A 24,581-nucleotide genomic window follows, 5' to 3' on the forward strand; every position below is an offset into this window, starting at 1 on the left:
CAACATTTAAAAAGAGCTACTGGGAATAGGATGGTTCACTTTTCTCAATCCTTATCACAGAAGGTAAGAAGGATGGGGAAGGAAATAATCAAAACAATTTGGACTTTATTAGGTCCTAATTTTCCTGTGTTTTTTAAGTGTCCCATTATAAAATAAAGGACTTGCAATTTGCTAATAAGTTTATGCCATAGTACTGTCTATAATAACCATGTAGAAAAATCCATAATAGAAAGAGTCAAGCAAATATAGAAGGAACCTACAATACCCACTGGCAAAATACGGCTGGTAGTGGCAAGAATTATTGGAGCAGATGGTACATGATGAATTCATCAGGATATGTCCCAACACTCAGTTTCATAATCATACCAGGTTTTTTTTTTTTTTACTATTTTTGCTCACATGACACTTTATCCTAACATTACACCAAAAATTTCATGTGTGAATAATTCACAATTTTATAAGCATGTATGCTTTTCATTACAAGTCAGAAATAAGAATTATGCTTAGGATAAAACTTTGATATTCCTTTATCCTTTTGGAGTTGGTTTCATAAATACAATTCATGAACTCCAATGATAAAAAGGGAAAAAAAGTGTATTCATTCAGTTTATACGAAGTAGTAAATAGATTTTAATGGATATTATTGTTTGCCATATATGTAGCAAAGATGATGCCAAGTCATATTTTCCTTTCAGTGTGAATTTTCTAAATAAGGCTACATTTGGATTAAATTTGAAATCTATTAAAGAAAATATATAGTTCTCATTCAAATAAAATCCTTAAGGAATTTTCTTAAATTAATATAACACTCAAAACCTCATCCTAAATTGTCATACAGAGAAAAAGATGTTATCACAATAAAAGCTTAAACTTTCACTCAAACCATCATTAGAATTTAAGATTATTTTCTACTAATTAAAATCCTCATGGATGCAGCTTAAAGATATAATCTATGTTGTATCTAGGCTCCTCTAAAAGTCGTGAAAAAAAAGAGCTGTTTTCTTTCCCCACTGTCTATCCCCTCATTCAGAAACGTTATTTTTGCAATCAGATGAAACTTGGCATGGGTCCCTCCTAACACTCTGTATGTGCTGCTTTTATAAATTAATCAGAGTGTGATTCCCATTGCCACTCTTCAGTAGTAGCAATAGCATATTTTCAGGCTAGTTTTGCCATTACCAAAATTCATTGCTCAGGAAGTAGGATAAAGACCAGGTGTGGGTAGTATGTTGAATTCTGGGAAATAAGCGTAGTACCCTTAAGTAAACCCTCTGGTTGAGGGCAGAAATAGGAAAAGTCCCAGAAGCAATGTATTTCAAGGTAGTGTAGGTTTTTATTGTTGATAATGCATTTGTTATTTTGAATATTTTCTTATTGTTTTTGTAATCCCAAATAGAAATTTAAACCCATTAGCTTGTTAACTTCCATAGTGACAGCAAAGAATACCAACAATAATGATAACATAAATGATAAGAACCAGCCTTAAATAAAGCACTAGTTTCAGATACTACAATAAATATTTTATATGTATTTTCTCAGTTAGTCTTCATAAAAACTCTAAATGGCAAATATTATTATCAAATTGCAACCCAGAGAGGATCTATAATATCCCAGTGTCACACAATCAGAAAGTTGATGGAGCTGAGATTCAGATTTAGATGTCTCTAGCTCTGAAGCCCACATTTACCTGCTTCCTTTTCCATATCAAGAGCTCAAAAACCCAGCATTCTTGCACCTCTTAAAAAAAAAAAAAAAACTACTCAAATATTCAGTGTGACAAAAGAAAAAGAGATCAAGAGTAGGAAAATCGTGTCGCAAAAGGAAAGACACATATTCCCCCAACCTAAGAATTATTAAAGAAATAACCTTACAAACTATAACATCACAACAAAAATATAAGAAACAAGGTATCCAATATTAAGGAAATGCACATAAAGGAGAATATTTTTATGCAGTGCAAATTAGGTTTAGGAAAAACATATAGGAAAAGATTTATGACACAAGGTCAAGCAAAGTTATACTACGAAAAGATATAAAGTATATGTTATAACTTCAACAATGGAAAGGAAAAATTACAGAAGAAAAATACTTGAATAAAATAAGATTAAATAAGTTATAATAATAGCCTCAGAGTGATAGAATCATGGTTTTTGCCCCTCCTCCTTATATTTTGGGTACTTCCTAAAATACCACTTAGGAGCATATATTACATTTTAATCAGAAAGACCAGGGGCACCTGGGTGGCTCAATGGGTTGGTCATGATCTTAGGGTTCTGGGATAGAACCCTGCATTGGGCTCTCTGCTAGGCCAGGAGGCTGCCCCCACCGCCGTTCTCTGCCTGCCTCTCTACTTACTTGTGATCTCTCTCTCTGCCAAATAAATAAATAAAATATTTTTTAAAAATAAAAGAAAAACCATTAATTATAAAATAATTCAAATAGTCGTAAATAAAATTTATATAAATAACCAATCATGGATAAATGTCATTTGGATGATTAAAATGTTTAATTTTTTTTTATTTAGAAAATGTCACCATACTAATAAAGGCAACTTAAATTATTGAGGGCATATTTTATAATCAACAATATCTATGGAATTATGGAATTATATCTGATAGGAAGAAACAAACATTGTTGAAATATTTTTATCTTGCATAAGTGTAATCTCTTGTTTCTTGTTCCAAAAATACTTTTATAAAATTTATTCTATTGCAAACGTTCATTCTTCAGCAATCAGTGAACTTTCAGTGAGCTTTCCTGTTTATAAGTGTCTCAAATATACAACGTACTTTAAGGATCCCATAATATAAAACACATGGCAACTGGTTTAGTTCTCAAGAAAACATTGTAAGAAAAATGTTAAGCGTACAAAAATATAACAGCTTTCATTACATAACTTCCCTAAAATAATAACTACAACTGGTCCTTACTGCCTATCAAACCATATTCAAATTTCTCAGCTTAGTATTCTCATTAATTGGAATTATTTTACCTCTTCAGTCTTATTTTCATTAACTCCAACATAACCCTCTATCTACTTCAATAATTCTCATTATGGTTTCCTAAGCAGTAAATGCTTACAGTACCCCCCAAATTGCTGAAGCCATTATCTCTACCTACTGCTTTCCCCCTCTAATCACTTCTCTGAAGGTCATTTCCTAGATAGCTTTATTAATTTATTCCTCCAATACTGAGCTCTTACACTCTGCTAAATTCTAAAGAGGATATATGTTGACATGATTCTACTTAGGAGAGATCAAACAGTCTAGTGAGGGATATAAAAGAATAAACAATAAAAAATGAAAACAAAATACTATATTATCAATGGGTGGCTTGAAGGATATCAAACTAGAGCTAACTGGATGAGATGTGAGGCATAAGGGTGGGAAAGGAAGAAAGATACAGGCAAAAGGAACAGCATAAATAAATGTTGAGAGTCAGTCATGCAAGACACATCTGAAATGGGACTGGGTTTGTACATCAAGATGTAGAAGAACAGTTCCTAGGCACAGCATTAAATGGTTACGGTATAATTTGTTTCTTATAAAAATTACCTTTTATTAAGCTTATGGACTTCAGGATTAAACCACAATTTTCAATACCATGGGGGTTAAATGTTACTGTTTTAGTGGTAACCTCATGCCTTACTTACCTGATGGGTTTGTCAATAACCTGAAATCCATGTCTTCAGCTTCATTTTTATTTCTTTGGGAGTTTATACAGGAATGGGATATAGATGATTCTTAAAATTATATTTTGCATTGACTTGATTCCTTTGAAAGAAATATCTCTTTCCTTCACAGGAAAAATGAAGGACGGTGCCTCAGGGGAGCACTGTCCAGGGTGAACATGTACAGTCAAATAGTGTGTGGCTATAGAGTTTCCATCTGTCTCTAAAAGTGAGGATTTTATATTTATTCATCATCAGTATTTAATTCAGGCAAACAAATTTTTGACAGGAGAAAATTTAATTTCATGTGTAAGGTCAAGAGATGACAAATAGATCCTTATTAGACTCATTTTCAAGTGTGTGAATCAATGTGACACTCTTAGTGGGTACTTAACCTTATTTCTCCTTAAAAGAGTTAGAACATTGGAACAGCACTGAATTTTGCTAACATTGGGTTATTTCCATATAGAGGATACGTATTTCAAGTTATCTGATCCTGTTACACAAAATCAACTCAGTGATGTTAAAAAAAAAAAAAGTATTTTTCTCCTTAAAGAATTTTGGGTGAAATACAAATAGAATCATATTGTCTCAAGACTGACAGCAAACAAAAATAACCTAACACTTAATGTTATGAAATTGCTGAGCATTCTCAGTAATGATGCCTGGACTTTCAAAGTTTGGAATTAAAGTTGAACTGGAAATGCATTTCCCCTTTTAATAGGGGCCGCTCCATGGTACCCTGGACAACCAGTTTGGAAAGTGGGAAATCAGGCCTTGTCTTGGTCTACTGTAAATCACTCAGTCTCTGTATCTCCATTTCCAACTCAGCACTGTAAGCACTTGACAGTGCTCCTAGGAGATCTAATTAATGGTTAGGGTTTTGAATAAAACAGCATACAGACTCCAACAATAATCGTTTCAACCCACCTGCTTACTAATGCCAATGAGGTAAGATGGTTATGCTATGATTATTTTAAAGGCTCCAACATAGAAAATAGTATCCACTTATGAGTACAGCCTTGTTATTTATTAACTGATGACTAATGGCCATATTCTGCACTCATTTTATTTTTTCGTTAAGTCAGAAGTGTTCGGGCAGCTCCTTGTGCTGTTACTGCCCTTCAAAGCATGCTGATTTTCCATGTTTGGTGCCTAGTAAAGATATGGTTCACTAAAAAGATTGCTTTGTATCATGATTGGAAGGAACACTTTTGAGGAAGCTTTTTCAAAATTGTGTCTTTTTTTTTAATTTTTTGGACAAAACTGTTGTCTTTTAAATTGTCTTTTAAAGTTACAGTCTGTATCAGTAAAACACATGACAATCATTAAGATCTCAAAATTCCTGATCCTATCATATGTGAATCCATTTAAGATTTTAATTTCAACAGAGTGGGAGTAGTCAGTTGCTTCTATAAAATTAATCTCTAAATCCCACTTATGTTAATTATGACGTGTTTGGAAAAGGAGGGCAATTAAAAAGTACTGCCATTGAGTAACCAAACAAGTTCAAAAACTGTCTAGTCTTGAGTCTGTATGTCTAGCAGGTCTAAATCTCCGCCAAAGTACGGATCAAGACCATAGGCAGCAAATACTCATGCTGATAAAAATCAAATTGATTAACAATCCAAAGAAATGATACCAAGATGGACATCTAAGAAAATAGTTTTATGTTGTATTAGGCATACTGTGTAGAGAATCCAGATTTTATTTCCCCATGGTACTAGACTAACCTTCTACCAGGATGCTTGTTGGTACCCATAGTGGGAACTTATACAATTTCCTAGGCTACTGGTGGATGGTGATAAGAGGAAGGGGAACCAGACAGAGTTGGGGGGATTTCAGGATCCATTTCTAAGTCCTTAACTTTGTTCCTTAATAACATGTAATCTGGATTCATCATCATGAGTCCAGTGTATATCAAAATAATCCTTGTCACATACTAGTTCATTTTCCCCCTCTGACAAAAGCACACTTACAGAGAAGACCATAAATCTCTTACTTATCCTGACTTTTTTCTCCCATATTTACTCTGGCATTCCCAAACTAATTTTTTAATTTCCAAATAAGGAATAATTGAAACAAGTATTACATTACAAAGAAAATACAAAAATGAATTTTAAAAAAATGAAGTAAATAAACTCAAAGTGAAGAAGTAGAATAGGAAAGTTAAAATTCTATTTCGTTTCATCAGGGTTTTCTGGGACATAGTTCCTGGCAAATTCTCAACATAGCCACACTGTTGATTCAACATATGGATTTTACTATTAAATATAATCCCCAAAAGGAGTTTGTCTGAGTTTTTTAAACTAAATTTACATAGTAATAGTATAGCTTGATTCATTACTTCTTTGACTGAGTAACTATAATAAATCAGGCAGGAGCCTATTATTAATAGTCATATTTACTGGGCAAGTCCTATATTCCAGCAAATATTACTATAAGCACTATTGAAACATATATAGCAAATGCTTATTCATGTGTTATTACTGTACCCTCATAACCCCAGGACCGAGGATAGCATATATGCAAATGCTTTGTAAACAATGTTGTACAGTACAAGATAATGACTCACAAGAGAAATATCTCCTTAGACAAAAATGCCCAAATATTATTTTCTCCTGTGTCCTTATCTTTTTCCTTACTTAACAACAACAACAACAAAACAAAGAAACAAAATTGGCTCTCAAATCTTTACTTGTAGTTTAAATAGAAGGCAATCGTATTGAAACTGTCTCCAACATTTAAAATATATTTACTGAATGCCACCTACAGTCCCAAATCTTCCACTTATTTCATATTTTCATATGGGTCCAGAGCTCTGGCTGAAAGACGATTTTGTGAGAAGAGAATTTCTAGCGTTAAGCCAATGGGGAAGTGAGAAATTGAGGGCATGCTTTTCTAATTGCTCCTACTACGCTTCAGGTAAAGCCACTCCTATTATCTAACCAAGTGCAAGCCTCAGGCAGGTTTCCGACTGATATGGAGTGGCCACTTACAGCACTGTTGAAAAATATTCTTAGGACATGTCTGAACTCAGCAGTGATGTAAGTTATTATGACTGCACTGTATGTAGGAGGAAGGAAGGATTCCACTTACGCCCCACAACTGTTCTTGATTTTGAGAAATGGTCACTGAAGTATTTAGAAGTAAAGTAATATCATTTCTGCAACTTTTTAATTAAGAATGTTTAAGAATATGTGTGTGGAGAGACAGCAGGGAAGGGAGGGGAAGGAGAGGGGAGGAAGAGAGTGAATGAAAAGACATGTAAAATATTAACATGTGGGAGAATCTGGGTGAGGGGTATATAGTGATTTTTGTAGCTTTTATGCAAAGTCTACAATTATTTTAAAATAAAAAGTTTTTAAAAACCGCTTGCCACATATTTGGAGCTCCTCCTACGAATGATATAAATAAGAAAGACCAAACTTAAAAGCAACAAAAGTCCATGTGGTGTAGCTTCTTGGAAGGTGGTAAAACAAATACCCTTGGGGAGAGTATTTTTTTAATTTTGAAATGTTTTATTTATTTGAGATAGAAAGTGAGTGAGAGACAGCACAAGCAGGCGTGGAAAGGAGAGGCAAAGGAAAAGGGAGCTGACCCCCACTGAGCAGGAAGCCAGCCACACCAGGCTCCATCCCAGAACCTAAGATCATGACCTGAGGGAAAGGCAGATGCTTAACCAACTGAGCCACCTAGGTGCCCCAAGGGCAGAGTATTTTAAAAGTTCTTGTATGGGGGCACCTGGGTGGCTCAGTGGGTTAAGTCCTCTGCCTTCAGCTCAGGTCATGATCTCAAGGTCCTGGGATCGACCCTGCATTAGGCTCTCTGCTCAGTGGGGAGCCTGCTTCCTCCTATCTCTCTCTTTCTGCCTGCCTCTTTGCCTACTTGTGATCTGTCAAATAAATAAAATCTTAAAAAAAAAAAAAAAAGTTCTTGTATGAACACAACAATCCAGAAGGAAACCCATCCAGTTGCTTATTTAGTAGCAATGCCAGAATATTTGGTGGCCATTTTAAAGATTTTATTTATTTATTTGACACAAAGAGAGAGATTACAAATAGGCAGAGAGACAGGCAGAGAGAGAGGGGGAAGCAGGCTCTCTGCTGAGCAGAGAGCCCAATATGGGGATTGATCCCAGAACCCTGGGATCATAACCTGAGCTGAAGGCAGAGGCCTTAACCCACTAAGCCACTCAGGCATCCCAATTCTAGTACCAAATTAAAAACAGAAAAATGATTTGGTTCCTTGAAATTCCTTATAATTCTAGATCTTATAAGGATACTTAAGAAACCTAGTCTTCCTCATCCTGTTCATCCATTTTATCCATATGGACAGTACCAATTGGGATAACTATCTTAAACACCTCAGATACCAGTCACATTGTACTCATAAGTTTTCAAGTCTATATGAAGGGCTGTGACAAAATAGAAAGTTAATGCCCTTGTGATTAATGCTATCCATGTACTAAATTAGGCAGCCAAATTCAGTGATTATTATTTTCAATTATAAATAAATTATTTTCAATATGGTATAGAACCAATATGGTTCCTGTGAAATATATCAATACAGTATGCATACAATACTATACTACAATGTTACAATATTTTTTTTTTCTTTTAAGTTCTTCTTTTCCACTCTGAAACTTCAAAATCTCATTCTAGAGCAGGAAAAGAGGATGACAAAACCTAAAATATGTATTTCTTTGTTAACTTATCAGAGAAGAAAAACAACTCTTTTTCTCTTTTTATTTTTATGTTCTGCTGGCACTTCTAGGAACAATGTTTCCTGAGACTGATACCTAAAGACAGAATGGGTCCTGCAACCAAGAAATTTTGCTGTCCCACCTCCAAGCAGACAGAAAGTTGTTTTGTTTTGTCAGGAGTCACAATAACATACTGGAGAAAAGTATTTTAGTTTTTAGGTTTTTTTTTTTTTTTTAAACCAAGAACCTCCATTCCATGTGACTGGGTTTGGCGGGTGGGATGCAGAGGAGGGACTGAGGTTCTATGTTCCAGTCCAAAAATGAAATGTTTCTAGTGCATTCCAAACACGAAAATGAGAAGCAGGCCTAAAGTGTACTTTAATTCACACATTTAACAAATGGAGTTTCGAAATAATTGGCTGGGCATTAGGGAAATACAAGCATTGATTAGTCAGAGCCTCTGTTCACATGGTGATTATTGGGGGGGGAGGCACGGAAATGACAGTGAACAGTAGTATTAACCAAGTTATACTTGGTTATAACCAAAGTTACACTTTATTAACAAGTTATACTTGGTTAGGAAAGTGACAGTCATATATACAGAATTTTGTCAAGACTTTCACCCTTGGAAATCTTTAGTCCCAGAGACTTACAAGTATTTTTTATAGCTTTATTTTAAATAATAGTGCTTTTTTGTTATAGAAAATTTTTTGTCAATGCACAATGTTTAGTCTACCATTAAATCATTAAGTTTTATAGTGTACCTAAAATCACTGATCTAAGTGATTATGTTCTACTTGATAGCTCCCTGCGTATTATTTCCTCACAATTTTATCATCAGATTTTTAAATGGTAGAAGACTAGAGTATGGTTTCAGGTTCTTGCTTGTGGTTCCTGTGAAATCTTAAAAGGGTCTTTGTCTGTAAATCAATTTTTCCTCATCCTTTTCTGCATTCTGGGCAAGGACTAATTTGCTCTCTCAAAACCTATGTGAACATCTATCTGAGTGCTAATATATTCTACCCACCTGTTTCTGGCAAGAAGCATAAAATTCCTGTAAGCTCTTATGAAGAGACTGAGGAATTCTTTGCAAATATAACTGAAAGGGGCTGTCAATTCCATTACCTTCTTTTTTCTTTTTTAATTCAATTTTTTATTTTTTTAATTTCTTTTCAGTGTACCAGAATCCATTACCTTCTTAACGTGGAGTTGCCCATAATTAACATCAGCCACTACGACCCAAATCCTGAGAGTCAGCTGGTTACTAATTCACCTTACTCTGCAGAGAGGATGTTCCAGAATTTGAAGTGGCCCTTTCTTACATGGGCACTGATCATTCTGTGTGTTATTTCTGTGCGGAGATGACTAATGCCAAATTTAGCAACTCAGATATGCAAGATAAGGTATTTTACTATTGCCATGTCCCTTCCTCTGTGAAATAGAATAAAAGGAAGAAAAAAAAATGAGTAGCAGGAACAATTCTAGTCTCATCGTTTCCTAAAAGCATCAAAGAACTAAGTCATTAATCAAATGGAAGGACACAAAAAAATCAATGTTTAATAATTCCCTACTATTTAGCAGGCAGAATCCCAACTAGTTTACATATATTAAATTCATTATGTGTTTAAAGACACATAGCTCGTAAAAGGAAGATCTGTGATTCCTTGAATTCAGCTTTACCTTATTTCAAAGCCCATACTCATTGACTTTTAGTTTTTAAAAAGTTCTATCTACCTATAATTTTTCTTATCAACATACAATATATACTTTGTGCAGAGAAACTGGATAAAATCAAAGATCTTGACAGAGAAAAAGAAAAAGCCAATCATACTGTACCATTATATGATACCACTGTTAACACTGTAGGGCCTTTTATTTCAGCCTTTTGTTCTGTATGTGAATATATCCATAAACATTTTCTCTCTTTCATAAATATTTTTGCAATATAATTTTAAAGCTACATAAAGTTTTATCATTTGCATATAAATAACCTACCATTATTTGTCATTCAGATTATTCCAGTTTTTTCAGTCATACATAATGCCAAATATATAAACTTAAATTATATTTTTATACAAATTCATTATTGTTTCCTTGGGGTAGATGTCTCTATTTAATCGAAGTATTACTGGCAACAGAACTGCTATGCCAAGAAGAATCTTTTTTCTTCGTCTTCTTTTAAGGTGCCATCAAGTTTACCTCTCTAAAGTTTCCTTCAACATCCCTTTCTCTCCAACCTCACCAATGCTCTGCTTTGCTGTTCTTTTTTCATTTTGCGAGGAAGGCAAGGAACTCATTTATTTTAGCCACATACATACAGACCTATGAGAAATCCACCGGCCTTCTGCTGTACTTCATACCTGATGGAGCTCTCATCTTTTAAATTATAAATCCAAGGCTTGTAGGCACACATGCTGGAGCATCTCTCCCCATGGTGAGTGACTATAGAGTGTGTCTTCTGATGAACAACCAGAATTGCCAGTTAACAAATATAAATGAATAGATGTGCCTGAAAACAGAATGGTCTGTCTTGGGATCCAGTGAAGGATGCACTACTAAGGAAATTTAAGTGAAGAATGCAGGATCAACTAGCTAGGAAGATATGTGGTATTGGTCTCGATGATCTCTGAAGTTCCTTTCCATCCTAGGATTCTGTGATGCTCTTTTCTATTTCTAGAGATTACTGACTTTGTCTCTACCTCACCTACAGCCATCTTTTTATATAAGTAGAGTGACTCTGACTTCTGTCTTTGCCAGCTATCTGTCCAAAGTAACAGCACTGTAAATTATGCTTTGAAACAGTGTGCATATCATATATATTGTATATATATATCATATATAATATGTATATATACATATATGTATATATGCATGTTTATATATCAATGCTATATCTAGAAAACTAGCAGCAACATGAGCTCCTAAGTCTCAATTTTAAAATTACACATACATATACCTTTCCAAATTTATGTCTATAATTATAGCAAAAGGCATAAAAGAAACTATAGGTATGCTCACATATGTTCAGAAATTTGGGGGGATATATAAAATATTATTCATAGTAGTTATCTTTAGGGAGTGAAAATTGGCAAAAGAGAGGTAGATCTCTGAATTTAGCAGCTTGAAAGTTGTACTTTATCACCATGAGGAAAGAAATTTCCTTCTCAACTTTGATCTCAAGCTTTGTTTAGTTGACACTAAAACAACAATGATGTAGACAAGTTTTGCAACAGAAAAAAATCAGGGATCGTGTTCGAGTAACAGCCTGTGCCAGAAATCAGTGTTGTAACAGACATAGCTCATAGAATATTGGCATTAAAACATTTTTATGATGGGGCCTGCGTGGCTCAGTGGGTTAAGCCGCTGCCTTCGGCTCAGGTCATGATCTCAGGGTCCTGGGATCGAGTCCCACATCGGGCTCTCTGCTCGGCAGGGAGCCTGCTTCCCTCTCTCTCTCTCTCTGCCTGCCTCTCCATCTACTTGTGATCTCTCTCTGTCAAATAAACAAATAAAATCTTTAAAAAAAATTTTATGAATTTGCTAATGGTGGGTATTAATACAACAATAATTTTATTCTGCTCATCAAATACATGGAAAGTCAAAGACTTAATTCTAGTCCACTTCAGGTGCCCTAATTTAAAATACAAAGGGAAAAAAAGAACATCCATAATTTTAATTACAAGTAGATAATGCTAATAATTTTTTAGTTCACACATGACAAGCCATATTATCTAGGAAAAAAATTTTAATTAAAATTTTTATTAAAAAATTTTAATAAAATGTAATAAAAATTTAAAATTTTTTTAATTAAAATTTTTTCTAAGAAAGCAATGCTATGCTGATAGTAGAGGGGTCAGGACATGCCTGGGAACATGCTGTGTCACCTAGAACTCCAAAATGAAGGAAATGATTATCCTCTGAAAATCTCAAATCAATCATAAGACATCAGAGATCAGGTTGAGAAGTCACCCCTAAAAACAGTCCAATATAACTATCTCCTGACTGAAAGGATTAACATTTTGAATAATAAAATGTATCAGAATATAGGCTGATGCAATGGCCATGCTGGTTGACCCAACCAACGCAGTTAAAAGAGGGCGCCATCCCAAAGTGCTGGGTCCAGCAGAGCCAGGACACACTCAAATTCTCATCTCAGTCCTGCCTGATTCCTTGATTCCCCAATCTTCTAGCTTCCTACTGCATGGACTTGCAGACAGAGGGTTTATTACTCAGAGATATATTACAGTTTTAGTTTTATACATCACTTTCTTGTAAGAGTTGACTTGAAAGATATTGAATATTTCTTTAATTGAAAGCTCACGGGGCACTGGGTGGCTCAGTGGGTTAAGCCGCTGCCTTCAGTTCAGGTCATGATCTCAGGGTCCTGGGATAGAGCCCCGCAGCGGGCTCTCTGCTCAGCAGGGAGCCTGCTTCCTCCTCTCTCTCTGCCTGCCTCTCTGCCTGCTTGTGATCTCTCTCTATAAAATAAATAAGTAAAATCTTAAAAAAAAAAAAAAAAAAGCTCACATGTTCTGATTATGCCTAATTTCAAGGAATAGAAGCTGTTTTGTTGTCACGAGCATTCCAAAATCTGAAAAAGAAAATCTACGATGTTTTTGAGCCATGAAGACTGACGGCCCACTAAATCTGTGAGATGCCGTTCTGCCTTCCCCATGGGGCATGGGTGACCTTGTACCATGTTAGCCTTTTGGTCTAACTTTTAGAATTTTTATTTATATTCTTATCAGGAAAAAACCCTTCAATTAGAAGATTATGTTAAAGTGGCATGTGGCTGAGAATGAGCACATTCCAATTTGAAGACTCAGTAATTTCTCGAATTGAGGAATGGTCTGATTAAGTCCGATTTCTACAAACAGAATTTACTTTCTAAAAGAACTGTTTAAAGTTGGACAGTCTCTTATTATGAAAAGTGAAATAATCACCTTTTCTTTTTAATTAGTAACTGATTAGGCTGCATACAGTAGATGTGACAGAATAAGATAAAAATTGACGAGGTAAACATTTCTCAAGGTATATCAGGAGTCTGTTTATATGACCCAACATCTTGTAGTGCCTACGTCATGAGTTGGTGAAGAGGGAGAAAGAAATAATACATGAAAACTCTTCAGAATACTAACTGGCATAGCTTAGACATTCAACAATTGTCAGGTAACAAATAAAATACTATTATGTAAAATAAGGAAATTGAAATCCAAACATGCCAAATTTACATAAATGTGTATGTGCCATATATAGGCCAGCAAAGATGCTGCAAAGCTTCAGCAAAAGACCTGACAGGATTCACACCAAACTGTCAGCAAATGACTCCTTTGAGGTATGGAGTAACATGGAGCAGGTGAGATGTCACGGGTAGATGAAGGGGGACTTCTGTTTTTCTTTGTATAATAGATCTACATTTCTGGAAGTTTTATAGTAAGAAATCATATATTTACTTCCAAAAAGAAAATAATGTTTTTTTTTAATTTTTAAAGATTTTATTTACTTATTTGACAGAGAGAGCGAGAGCGAGCACAGGCAGACAGAGTAGCAGGCAGAGTCAGAGGGAGAAGGAGAAGCAGGCTCCCTGCAGAGCAAGGAGCCCGATGTGGGACTCGATCCCAGGACACCGGGATCATGACCCGAGCTGAAGGCAGCCGCCTAACCAACTGAGCCACCCAGGCGTCCCAGAAAATAATGTTTTTAAAGGAATACCAAAAGATCCATTGGTACGTGTGATGAAATTACTGTAAAAATGTTTATTCATAATAACTGGGCATGCTCCGTGGTATGTCCATATAGGATAGTTTGGGGGTGAATTGGATCCAACATATACAGCCAGGCTCAGGGAAGTTGTTTGAATGAATGTTTGGGAAAGCACTTATAGCGACTTAGTCAAATTATCTATCAAATTATCTTATCTGTAAAATGAAGAAAATAATAGCTATGTATAAAAACCTAGCTCAATGTTTAAGTGCTTTAAAAATGAATTATTCAGATTTTATTTTTAATGCTTAGACTGAGATATTTGAAACATATGTTTGAAAATTTAACCTTTTTTGTGAATTCTATAAATACAATTTATTCTGGGCTCAATTTGTGTTTCAACCACATAATCAGGGAAGTCCCAACCTAGTGCTGTACACTGATATCACTACTGAAAAACAGAATAATAGAGCTCCTGTTAGAAGAACAGCAAATTGAAGGTGTTGTTCAAATAGATACAAGATGGTGTCAGATTCCCAGTGTCCTAGTTCTATGAGTTATCTAAGATCCAAGCTTATCCAGAACAGAATTTCTCAGGGAACAAAATGCTACTAGTTGTAAGCCTGTAAAACTCGGGATCATGAACACTATTGAACTTCACTACTGTGTTCTCAGCCTTGAGCTGGTCTGGGTAGAGAATCCTTCACCAGCAGCTTTTGTGGAGTGGGAAGAAATATTTACGAAGATCTTGAAGACAGTGGCAAAAAACAAAGGGTACAGTTGCTGGGGACCAAGTGACTTTTGGATATGTTCATCCACATCTTTTTTTTTTTTTTAAGATTTTATTTATTGATTTGACAGACAGCGATCACAAGCAGGCAGAGAGAGAGGAAGGGAAGCAGGCTCCCTGCTGAGCAGAAAGCCCGATGTGGGGGGCTCTATCCCAGGAGCCTGGGATCATGACCTGAGCCAAAGGCAGAGGCTTTAACCCACTGAACCACTCAGGCTCCCCTGTTCATCCACATCTTAAGTGTTCCTAAGGCAGAGATTGTCTTTAGGTCCTTTTCCTCCCCAAAATAGTAAATAAACATACAATTTAACATGTTTAACATTTTGAAAATCTGGAAGAGCGGATAAATACATTTAATCTTGGGTGTCAATATGTGCATCAGGATATTGTAAAGCGTGAGAAGTAATCATACAATCATGATCTAGAGCTCAGATTTGACTTCAACCTTGCTCATCCCCCTTACTGTGTAGGTAGTTTGAGCATTAATGATAGTCTACAGTGCTTTATCTATAAAGGAGATATTACAATTATATTTAGTTAAGAGTATTATAAGGTTTTAGTGGGATAATGCACATAAGTGTTTAACTAACAGCATTTTTCCCATAGAAAGCTTTCATTGTAAGAAGCTAAATACTAGTCTCAGTTTGCAGACATTTTAGGCTCAACCAAAAATTTGGTTCCACAGATCTTTAATCTAGGCTCCTATACACTGCAGAATGCTCAGCCCACAGTATCTGCTTCATAAATGCGAAATCTAAACTCGAAATCAAGATTTCCAGTTGTAATGAAGCTAGGCAAAGCCCATGATTTTTTTTTTTTTAACTTTTATATAGAAACATGGGTTTCTGTGGAACAGGTAATGACGTGGGAGGTGCCATGATAACCAAGTAGAGGAAATGCTTAAGTTTGAATCAGTCCCAAAACCACACTGCCCATCTGTGGCTAATTGTGTAGGAGCCACAGAACAGCCAAGTCATTGACATAATACCCCTATTGCCATTGTCCTTACTATTTCTGAATGCCCACGTAATGGTTGATTTTCTTATATAATTTCACTAAACTTCTACAATGCCTTAATAGAGTTGCTTTTATCCCTATACTGACAAGAAAGCTGAGTCCTACAGTGGTTATATAATGTCCTCAATTGCCAGACAGTGGGGAGTGAAGAAAGAGGGACACTGAAAGCCAGGCAGGTCTCCCGTCAGGGAAGGTGGGTTAAGAGTCTCCATAGGGAAGGGGTGCAGGGACTTGGCAACCTGCCGGGCCCTGATGGATTGTATCTTGACTCGCTCTAGACTTGACTGGGACCTCTCCGGGTAGCTTCAAACCCATGAAGGCTCCACCAGACCAGAAGCCTGCCCCTTGAGTGGTGACGAATAACCTTTAAAGAAGAACAAAAGGAATATCCTTCCAAGAAAAACAAAAGCAAAAAAGTAACACATTTTCAGGGACCCCAGAGACTCTAGCCATTCAGAATTAGTATTAAAAAAACAAAACAAAAACCCCTTAAAGTCTTAACATGTGACAAATCCGTTTAAATGTAAAGTTATTAACTACAAAATAGAAGGTTAAACATATGGTCTTTTGTGCTGTCATGGAAATGAACATAATCAGTCTTAAAAAAAACTCCTAAGATTCGTGGTCTCTCCAGGTCAGGCAGCATGGTTGTGCAACTTGACTGGAATGGGAGGGAATTCTTTTTGGTGAGGAAGTGTTCTTCAAGTATGTACCAATAATTCAACATACATTCCTAGGTACAGGGCGGGAGTCCATCAGGTTTTGGAAATGTCACTGATTTCGAGTTAGATATAAATTCTCTGAACTGTGTCTCTGTTCCTAGCAAAATGACATTACTACCTTTGTGTGCACTGCTGCCGATTCTTGAGCCACGGTGTAAGGAAACCTGTTTCAACAAGATTTTTGTCAGATTTAATAAGCATACGTGTGTGTAATAACAAAAGAAACCATTATTAGGAGTTAGTTTCCTCATCTCCTTGATGTCTTTATCCCTAATATTAAGCCCATCATTATCAGCACTTTTAAGTCCTTGTCTAGGGCGCTGTCAAAAATTTCCTCAGCTATACCTGTTTATCTCACCACTGGGATATCTGATCTCTGCTATGGTATTGTGGACCTGCTGACATGTTAGTTTGTAATCTTTCTTTGGCCAAATTATATTCCCATTTTCTCTTTTCCACTATCTCGTGAATTTATCAAGGAAGGTACTTTCTTCTTTATAGTTTCTCAATTATATCCCTAAGGGTTTTTCTTAGATTTTTGTCTAACTTTAAAAAAAAATCGTTAAATGATAAAACAGTAAAACTATTATTGAAACTATCTAGTTATGAAAAAAATGACTGATTTATAGAACAAGTGATAGAAATCTCCTAGCTTATTCTAAAGTATATCCAAAGCAATTGTGAAGTTAATTTAATGAAATTATTTTTTGAGAGAACTTAAAATAACTTTTATTTTTATTATGAAGTCAGCAAGCCATTTCATATGGGGGAAAAATATAGAAAAGATCAGTAAAAGAAAGAACCAAAAACCAAGTATAAATCTACCACTCATAAAAACTGTGACATTCTGCTAGTATTATATACATATTCATCTGAGGGAATGTGTGTTTGTGTCTTGTCTTGGGAATTGGCTAGAAAACTTTTTTAAAGCGAGAGTTGAGGAACTGGGTGGAGTATATGAATGTTTTAATAAGTAAGTGAGTAAGAAAGGATGAGTAACTAGCTTGAGATTGTTTATTCTATTAGATATATTACACAGCTGCTATGCAAACATTTGCCAAAACATGGAAATCAGAACATAGTAGTCCATAGTAGTTTTCATAATGGCACTGTATTACCTAAAGATTAGTAATCTGACATTATACATAACTGACTGGAACCAGAATGTGGCATCAACAGGTAGTGTATACTTCCTGTGAAACTACTCTTTGATATTTTCAACAGTGATGATCCGGGAAGGCAAACTGGAGAGGGTGCATTAGACCCTTCAATTCCAGATTTTTCTTTAGTGACTGCCTCTGTCTTAGGCAAATTTGAAATTTCTTTCAAAGAAAAATTGATGAAAAGAATTTTCACAGATGTACTGATATAACAATAAAACTTTTTGAATATTTTGTAAAACTGCAATATAAAATTATTACTAAACAGTAAAACCCAGGTTTTGACAGATTATTTACATTTATTAGAAAAAATATTTTGGATATCATGAGATATTTAGAAAACTTAGAGTAGGATTTCACAAGCAATGGTGAAAGTCCTTTTCTTAAGCATATTTGTAAAAGGAGACTTTGCATGGATGAAAACTATTAGGAACATGGAATAAAAAGACTGACTTTTTAAAGTAGTCATTTTGTAGTATATTACCAAGGTCTGGAGATAGATCTGGCACATAGCAGGCATGCAATAAATCACTGATTATTGAATGAACCTCTATCTAAAACAAACCCCTCGGATGCATCCTGAGGACTTCTTTTCTTCATCCATTAGTACTCGAGGGGGTTCTGAGCTATCACAGATCTATATGCAGACTGGAATGAGGGGGAAAGTACAGTACATGGAGTCAGATAAGAGTTCAAGTTGTGATTCTGTTCACTAATTAGCTGTGTGAGCTTGGCCTTCTAAGCCACAATGATCTCATTTGCAAAACGTGGATGAAAATACTTCCCTTTCCCAGTATGACTTTAGACTCGAATGATGACAATTATTAAAACACTCTGAACAGAAAAGTAGTGAACACATATTGGACAGACTTTGCACAAGAGGCCTGACATCTCTTTCCAATTTCATTATAAACTTCCTATGTATATCTCTGTGTTTGTTTATCATATCATCAAATTTCCTTATCTCTAAATTCAAAACAAAAATGCTTACATACTGGGAAAATCCGCCTCCTCCTCCAAACATTCTGATCATTACCTTAAATTGACCTCCTGTACCAAATGCATGCCTGCAAATTTTCTTTTCTAATATTTTCTCTCCCACAAACTTTACTGACTATGGTGTTATTTATGCTATTAATAAGGGGGTCTGGCAACAGAAACTGTTTCTCCCCCCTCTTCAATCTCTTTCAAGTTGCCTTTTTTTTTTTTTTTTAAAGATTTTATTTATTTATTTGACAGAGAGAGATCACAAGTAGACAGAGAGGCAGGCAGAGAGAGAGAGGGAAGCAGGCTCCCCGCTGAGCAGAGAGCCCCACGCGGGACTCAATCCCAGGACCCTGAGATTATGACCTGAGCTGAAGGCAGCAGTTTAACCCACTGAGCCACCCAGGCGCCCCTCAAGTTGCCTTTTTTACAACTGCATCTCTCAGACCTCTAAGAGCAACGATTGTAACATCACAAATAAGAGTGAAGGGAATTCTTCATGAATAAATAAATGGAGATGAGAGACAATGATGAAATCATGTGTATGTAAAGAAGTCAGTGTTAAGACTGTCTCCCAGCAGGTCTATGCAATGTTGTGTCAATGATATACACATCCATCTCACAGGAAAAGAAGGGAGGCTTAATTCCAGCAAGTCTCTAGAAAGGTTTGGCCTGGCTCAGGTGTTTCTTGGGAAGGAGTTCCAAGGGCAGGCCCAAAGCTTGGGAATTCCAGGCAATCTAGAAGAATAATCTGTGAACAACTAAGAGTAATAAACATGAAATGTGGGGTCATGCATAATACAGAGGAGGTTAACTCAGTGCCCACAGTACAGGGCAGAAAAGAACACAAAAATCACAATGAAGTCATATTCCACTCTGGTTCTCTAACTTCTCTACATGGGGATCTAAGAAGGAGACAGGAGGAACTGCAGAACTGCCTCTGTTCAGTGTTTATAAGAAAACTGCCAAGTCTACATAAAAACAAATCTGCTGCTTCCCAGTTAGGCTGAAGCTGGGGGTTTTAGCACCCAAAAGAGTTGGGTAAGAGTTGGAATATACCTGTCTCAATCTCTTCTCTAAAGCCCCATGGCTAATGTTCTTACTTTCTTCCTGGAGACCTTCAGTGAAGCACAAAGTTGTAACACAAAACATCTGTCCTGGCATAAACTCTCCTGTAGCTACTGATGCTTCACATAGAAGATATAACTAACAGTCAATTTAGCAGTTTGCTGCTGCTATTGTTGGGGTTTCTGTTTGCTGTTTAAAAATGTATTTATTAATATACCTTAATCACACACTTTAATAAACCTTTATTAATATACCTTAATCACAAACAGCACGACCTGACTGAGGGAGACAGTCTATGATATTTTCATTAAGAAAAACAGATAAGTCTGGAAAGCGTCCTTAGTTGAAAATAACCAGATTCCCTCCCCCCGACACGGAGTTCTTCAACACACTTGGCTTCATGTACTACCAATAATAAAAGGCAAATGAGTGCAAGAGATTTGAGAGCCTTAAACAGACAAACTCCTTGCCTTTTTAATTTTGTATTTTCAGCACCCGTAGTAAATGCTTAATAAGTACATTTTTTAATAATATATAACCTGTGTGCATGTAGGCAGAGAACATGAATACAATAATAAAATAATTTGCATTATACATGGTGCATGAATACACATACAAATGCACATGTGCGTACACATATACAGACCTACATGTATAGAGATGTGTATGTGTGTGAGTGTAATTTGCTTTCAACGTCTGAACATTCCAAGCAGGAAGAAAATAGATCCTTGAGATAGAAAACCAAAGTCCTTAGGTAGACCAACTTTAAAGATCTTGAGATATGTTTCTTAGAGTGATATCCTGGGACCTTTATGTAGATAATACTAAAAATTCTGAACACAGGACGTGATCTCTGAAGACTGGCTTTTTACACTTATATATGCCAAGTTTACTTTATGTTGTGGAATTTACTACCTCCTGAGTGTTCCAAATGCAGAGGAACTAGGGAAACACCTCTCGTTATTTCTTTTTAGTGCAAAGCCCTAGTAGACAGAATCTTTCATGAAGAAAATCCTTGCCGTCCTCTGGGTTGACTGAGACCACTGCAACTTTCCTCCACTCCAGGCCAATGGAAAATGCTGTTGCTTTGTGGTTAGTTTCTTCAAAGGATTTAGGAAGGAATTATTTCCTCCCACCAGTTCATTGTACAAATAAACTGATGTTCACAGAGGCCAAGTGACTTGCCCCAGAACTCCTGGCCAGTAAATAAGTTTTTCCGTTTAAGTACATCCGAATAAGAAGGAGTCTCAGACCTTGTATTAGTCTCATTGTCCCACTCTTAAGGTAATGTTTACCAGCGACACAGAAAACAATCGCAGGTTGAGGACGGAGAGGGGGAAGGGTAGGAAGTGGTCATTAACAAATCCCTGGGCCCGGGGATCACCTGCTCGCTGGGATCAAAAGAGTGAAACAAGCTATTCCTAAGGACGAGTGGGCCATTGTTTTCAGAACCAGCTGCGGAGAATCAGCTCAACAGTGGCCTTGGAACAGCTGCGGCTGCGGCACCAAGGGGCGGGGGCGGTAGTGGTGGAAGAGTGAGCTAGGAAGGATCCTTGGCAGAGACGCCGCCTCGCCACCCCTTGGCAAACCAGGAAGTATTTCTGCTTACGTGCAAAGGACCGAGCCACCTTTTGAACCGAAAGTGAGAACGGCACACAGCAGGCCCCAGACGGGCTTGGTGACTGCAAACCCTCGGTGGGCAGGCTGCCCGGAAGGCTGCGGACTGGCAGCTAAATGGTCAGAGTCGGAAGCACCGAGTCGGCGCTATCGAAAGTACACAGAGCAAAACAGGCTCTGCTATCTTGGCAAACCCTGACCGAGCAAAGTCCCGGGTAAACAAGCCTCCAGACGCGCGCCCCCTGCGCACTTCCCTACCCCGCATTTCCCACGCGCCCTGCACTCAGCACTGCAGCCTCAGCCGCCCTCTCTCTGCGGGCCCATTTGCCCATCGCCCCACCTTTCGGCCGGGCCCTCATTCCCACAGCTGGCGCACCACACTCACCATCTCTTGCCTGAGGAAGTGCATCTTGGTTTCCAGCCTCTCCAGGGCGCTGCAGTGGCTACGACGGGGGGAGCCAGATGTTGGAGAGGACGAAGAGGAGGACGACAAGGAGGGAGGGAAGCTGCAGCTGCTGTTGCTACTACTGCAGCCGCCGCCGCCGCCGCTCCCCCCGCAGGGGTCCCCTTCCCTTTCCAGGGGAACCGGCTCCTCCCCACGGAGCGAGCGCACTAGGCTCTCGGGTACTTTGCGCCCCAGCTTCAGCTCTATGTCTCTGAGGTCTGGCAGCGGGCCGTCTTCCATGACTTTTCAAGAACGAGGGTAATGGTAATGAAACGCAGCCGACGAGAGGCAGCAGCGGCCTCCAAGGCTGCGGCGAAATGAGCGGACCCCTCCCGGCGCCTGGGTCTCTATCCTCGGCGGATGGAGTGCACCGTCCGCTCCATAACCGCTTTGCGCTGTTCTCAACCCTGAAATCCGCGCAGGACGAAGCGGGTCGCAGCAGCAGTTTCCTGGGGGCAATGGCTCCTCCGACACTTACTAAGATTTTAGAGATCGCTTCATCCTCTTCCTTTTTGGCTACCCCTCCGCCAAACTGAGTTAATTGATATTGCAGAGAGGAGAAAATCCAAGTGTTATAAACCAAAAGAGGAGGAAATTAAGTCTGTTTTGGCTTTATGGGGGGAAAATTCACATTATAAAACTGTCCGTTCACATCTCTGCATCATTCACTGATTGCCCATCTGGTACCACGCGACACAAAGTAATGATGTGGCCACACTCCAGGGTCGTTTCATTTTCCAGCCATATGTCTCCAAGCTTTCGGAATATCCTGGATTGTCAGAAATAATCCCTGGTCAGTGATAGAGGAGGTCGGTCGTGTGCATGGACGCATAAAAGAGATGGTTAGCTTAGCAGGAGTTTAACGGCTTCCTTGTTGTAGCAGAAATGCCCTTCTTTTCATTTAGGCAGTTTGATCCAAGTCATTGTGTTCCTCCGAGCCCTGGAAACTTTAAACTCCGCTGGCAGGTGGACCAAACCAGGGCCAACCCTTGTACCGTATTTCACAGGAAATAAGAGCAGCAGCAATTTCCCCACCCTGTTGCCAGCAGCTGTTTCAGGAACTGCTTTAGTTGGAGGTACCTAATACTGGTGTTAGGAGTTTCAGTTTTCCAGGCGAAATTGCCCAATGATAGCTCACAACCTTTAAAACAATTAACAAAAGTTGGAAGAAGATTGACTTTAAAGGTAGTCTCATTCCCCACCGCCTATCTTCCTCTACAGCAGAAGTCTAGCCTTAGAAGCTTTTCCTACTTTTACACTAGTGAAAAATGAAACTATTTCACCAAAAGTTCAGTAGGAATGTACAGAATGAATTCTTACCAAATGTTGCAGTAGTTCACTGCAAGAAGTGAAGAATTATATGGCCAGAATAATTTATATGACTGAGGTAGGAGTGGATTATAAAGGGGGGAAATTGCTAAGCTACTTTCAATAATGGGAAAAAAAATACTGAACAGAGCCAGCTAGTAAAAAAGTTGTCTTTGATGATTTATCAATATATTGTTAACTATTTAGAAGATAGATAAGGCATAAAATCTATTTCTGAGATACTTCTACCAAGTAAGTTACTAGGCCCTACATGGATTATAGATTTAACTCAACATTGAGTTTTTGTTAATAACCTTCAAGTAGAGGATATTGTTTTCAATTCAGTGAACTCTAATTTTAGGGTTCCATTGGAATGTTTGAAAATATGGGCTCCTCTATTTTAGGGACAAATAAATATTTGTGTTGATCTTCGTGGGCTCCTTTCCCATACATCACTCAGCTTTTATACTCAGCACATAGACAGATACATCTCAGAGTCTATTCGTAGTATAGCCTCATCTAGGAATTACAAGAATAGGGAACATAGGCCTTCAGAATGAAATAGTTAATGTCCGGAAGAAAATTGTTAAAGTTTCATTATCAACATGCCAGAAATTTGTGTGTTATTTCTCATTCTTAGAACCCAATGAAGAAAGCAGTTGTAAATGAAGTGGGTCATTTTAAAGTTGGAAGAACCATTTATAGAATCAAAGAAGAATAATGTTAAATCTCCACTTACTGATAAAACATGTTTTGCTTAAATTTGGAAAACCACAAACTCATTGGATAAGAATTGCACTGTGGCATAAAATCATGAAAGTCTTGTGTTTCAGTCAAGAGCAGGTGTTGTGTGTGTGTGTGTTAAACCCTTACAAAGTTCAGCACAGAGCTGGCTGAGAAGGTGAGCTCACAAACACAAGAGTGTATTGTCAAATTAGTAGTATCAATGTCCAAAAAGGGAATACCTATTTTGCTGTGAGACACAGAAAGTAAAATTAGTACTTGATACAGAAGATGATGAATCAAAAATATAAGTTTTTTTGTTTGTTTTGTTTTGTTTTTCATTTTGAATGTCTACAGAGAAAACTCCTCATAAGATAAAAATACGGCCCGAATGCGTTAGAGTCAGCTTACATGGCTTTGTTAGATTCAAGATAACCTAGCATGCCCTTAAGGATCTGGGTGGTCAGCTTTTTGTTCTCAGTAGCTCTAAGACAGGAGGGTGGGAGGAAAATTGAAGACATTAATTTGGAGAGTTAGAGCCAGATACTAGAGGAACTAGAAGAACTGAAACTTTGGTAAGGACTGACAAAGTATGACAGTCAGCAAGATCCAGTTCACAAATAGATAAAAACCCTCAAGATGAAGAACAGGGCCAGAATCTGATAACTC

At 37.3% G+C, this 24,581-nt stretch overlaps 1 protein-coding gene across 1 annotated transcript in view; it reads right to left on the minus strand.

Annotated features, from left to right (window-relative positions):
* The window catches only part of LURAP1L (leucine rich adaptor protein 1 like), a 50,203-nt gene extending 27,323 nt beyond the window's left edge, over positions 1–22,880 (minus strand). Inside the window, exon 1 of the mRNA XM_044265654.1 lies at positions 21,822–22,880. Within this exon, the coding sequence (XP_044121589.1) occupies positions 21,822–22,121 (300 nt within the window). The 5' untranslated portion in view covers positions 22,122–22,880. The remainder of the gene's footprint in view (positions 1–21,821) is intronic.
* Between the last annotated feature and the right edge of the window lie 1,701 nt (positions 22,881–24,581).

The sequence above is a fragment of the Neovison vison genome, chromosome 9 (assembly GCF_020171115.1).
Source record: "Neovison vison isolate M4711 chromosome 9, ASM_NN_V1, whole genome shotgun sequence".
In the NCBI taxonomy this organism is placed as follows: Eukaryota; Metazoa; Chordata; class Mammalia; order Carnivora; family Mustelidae; genus Neogale; species Neogale vison.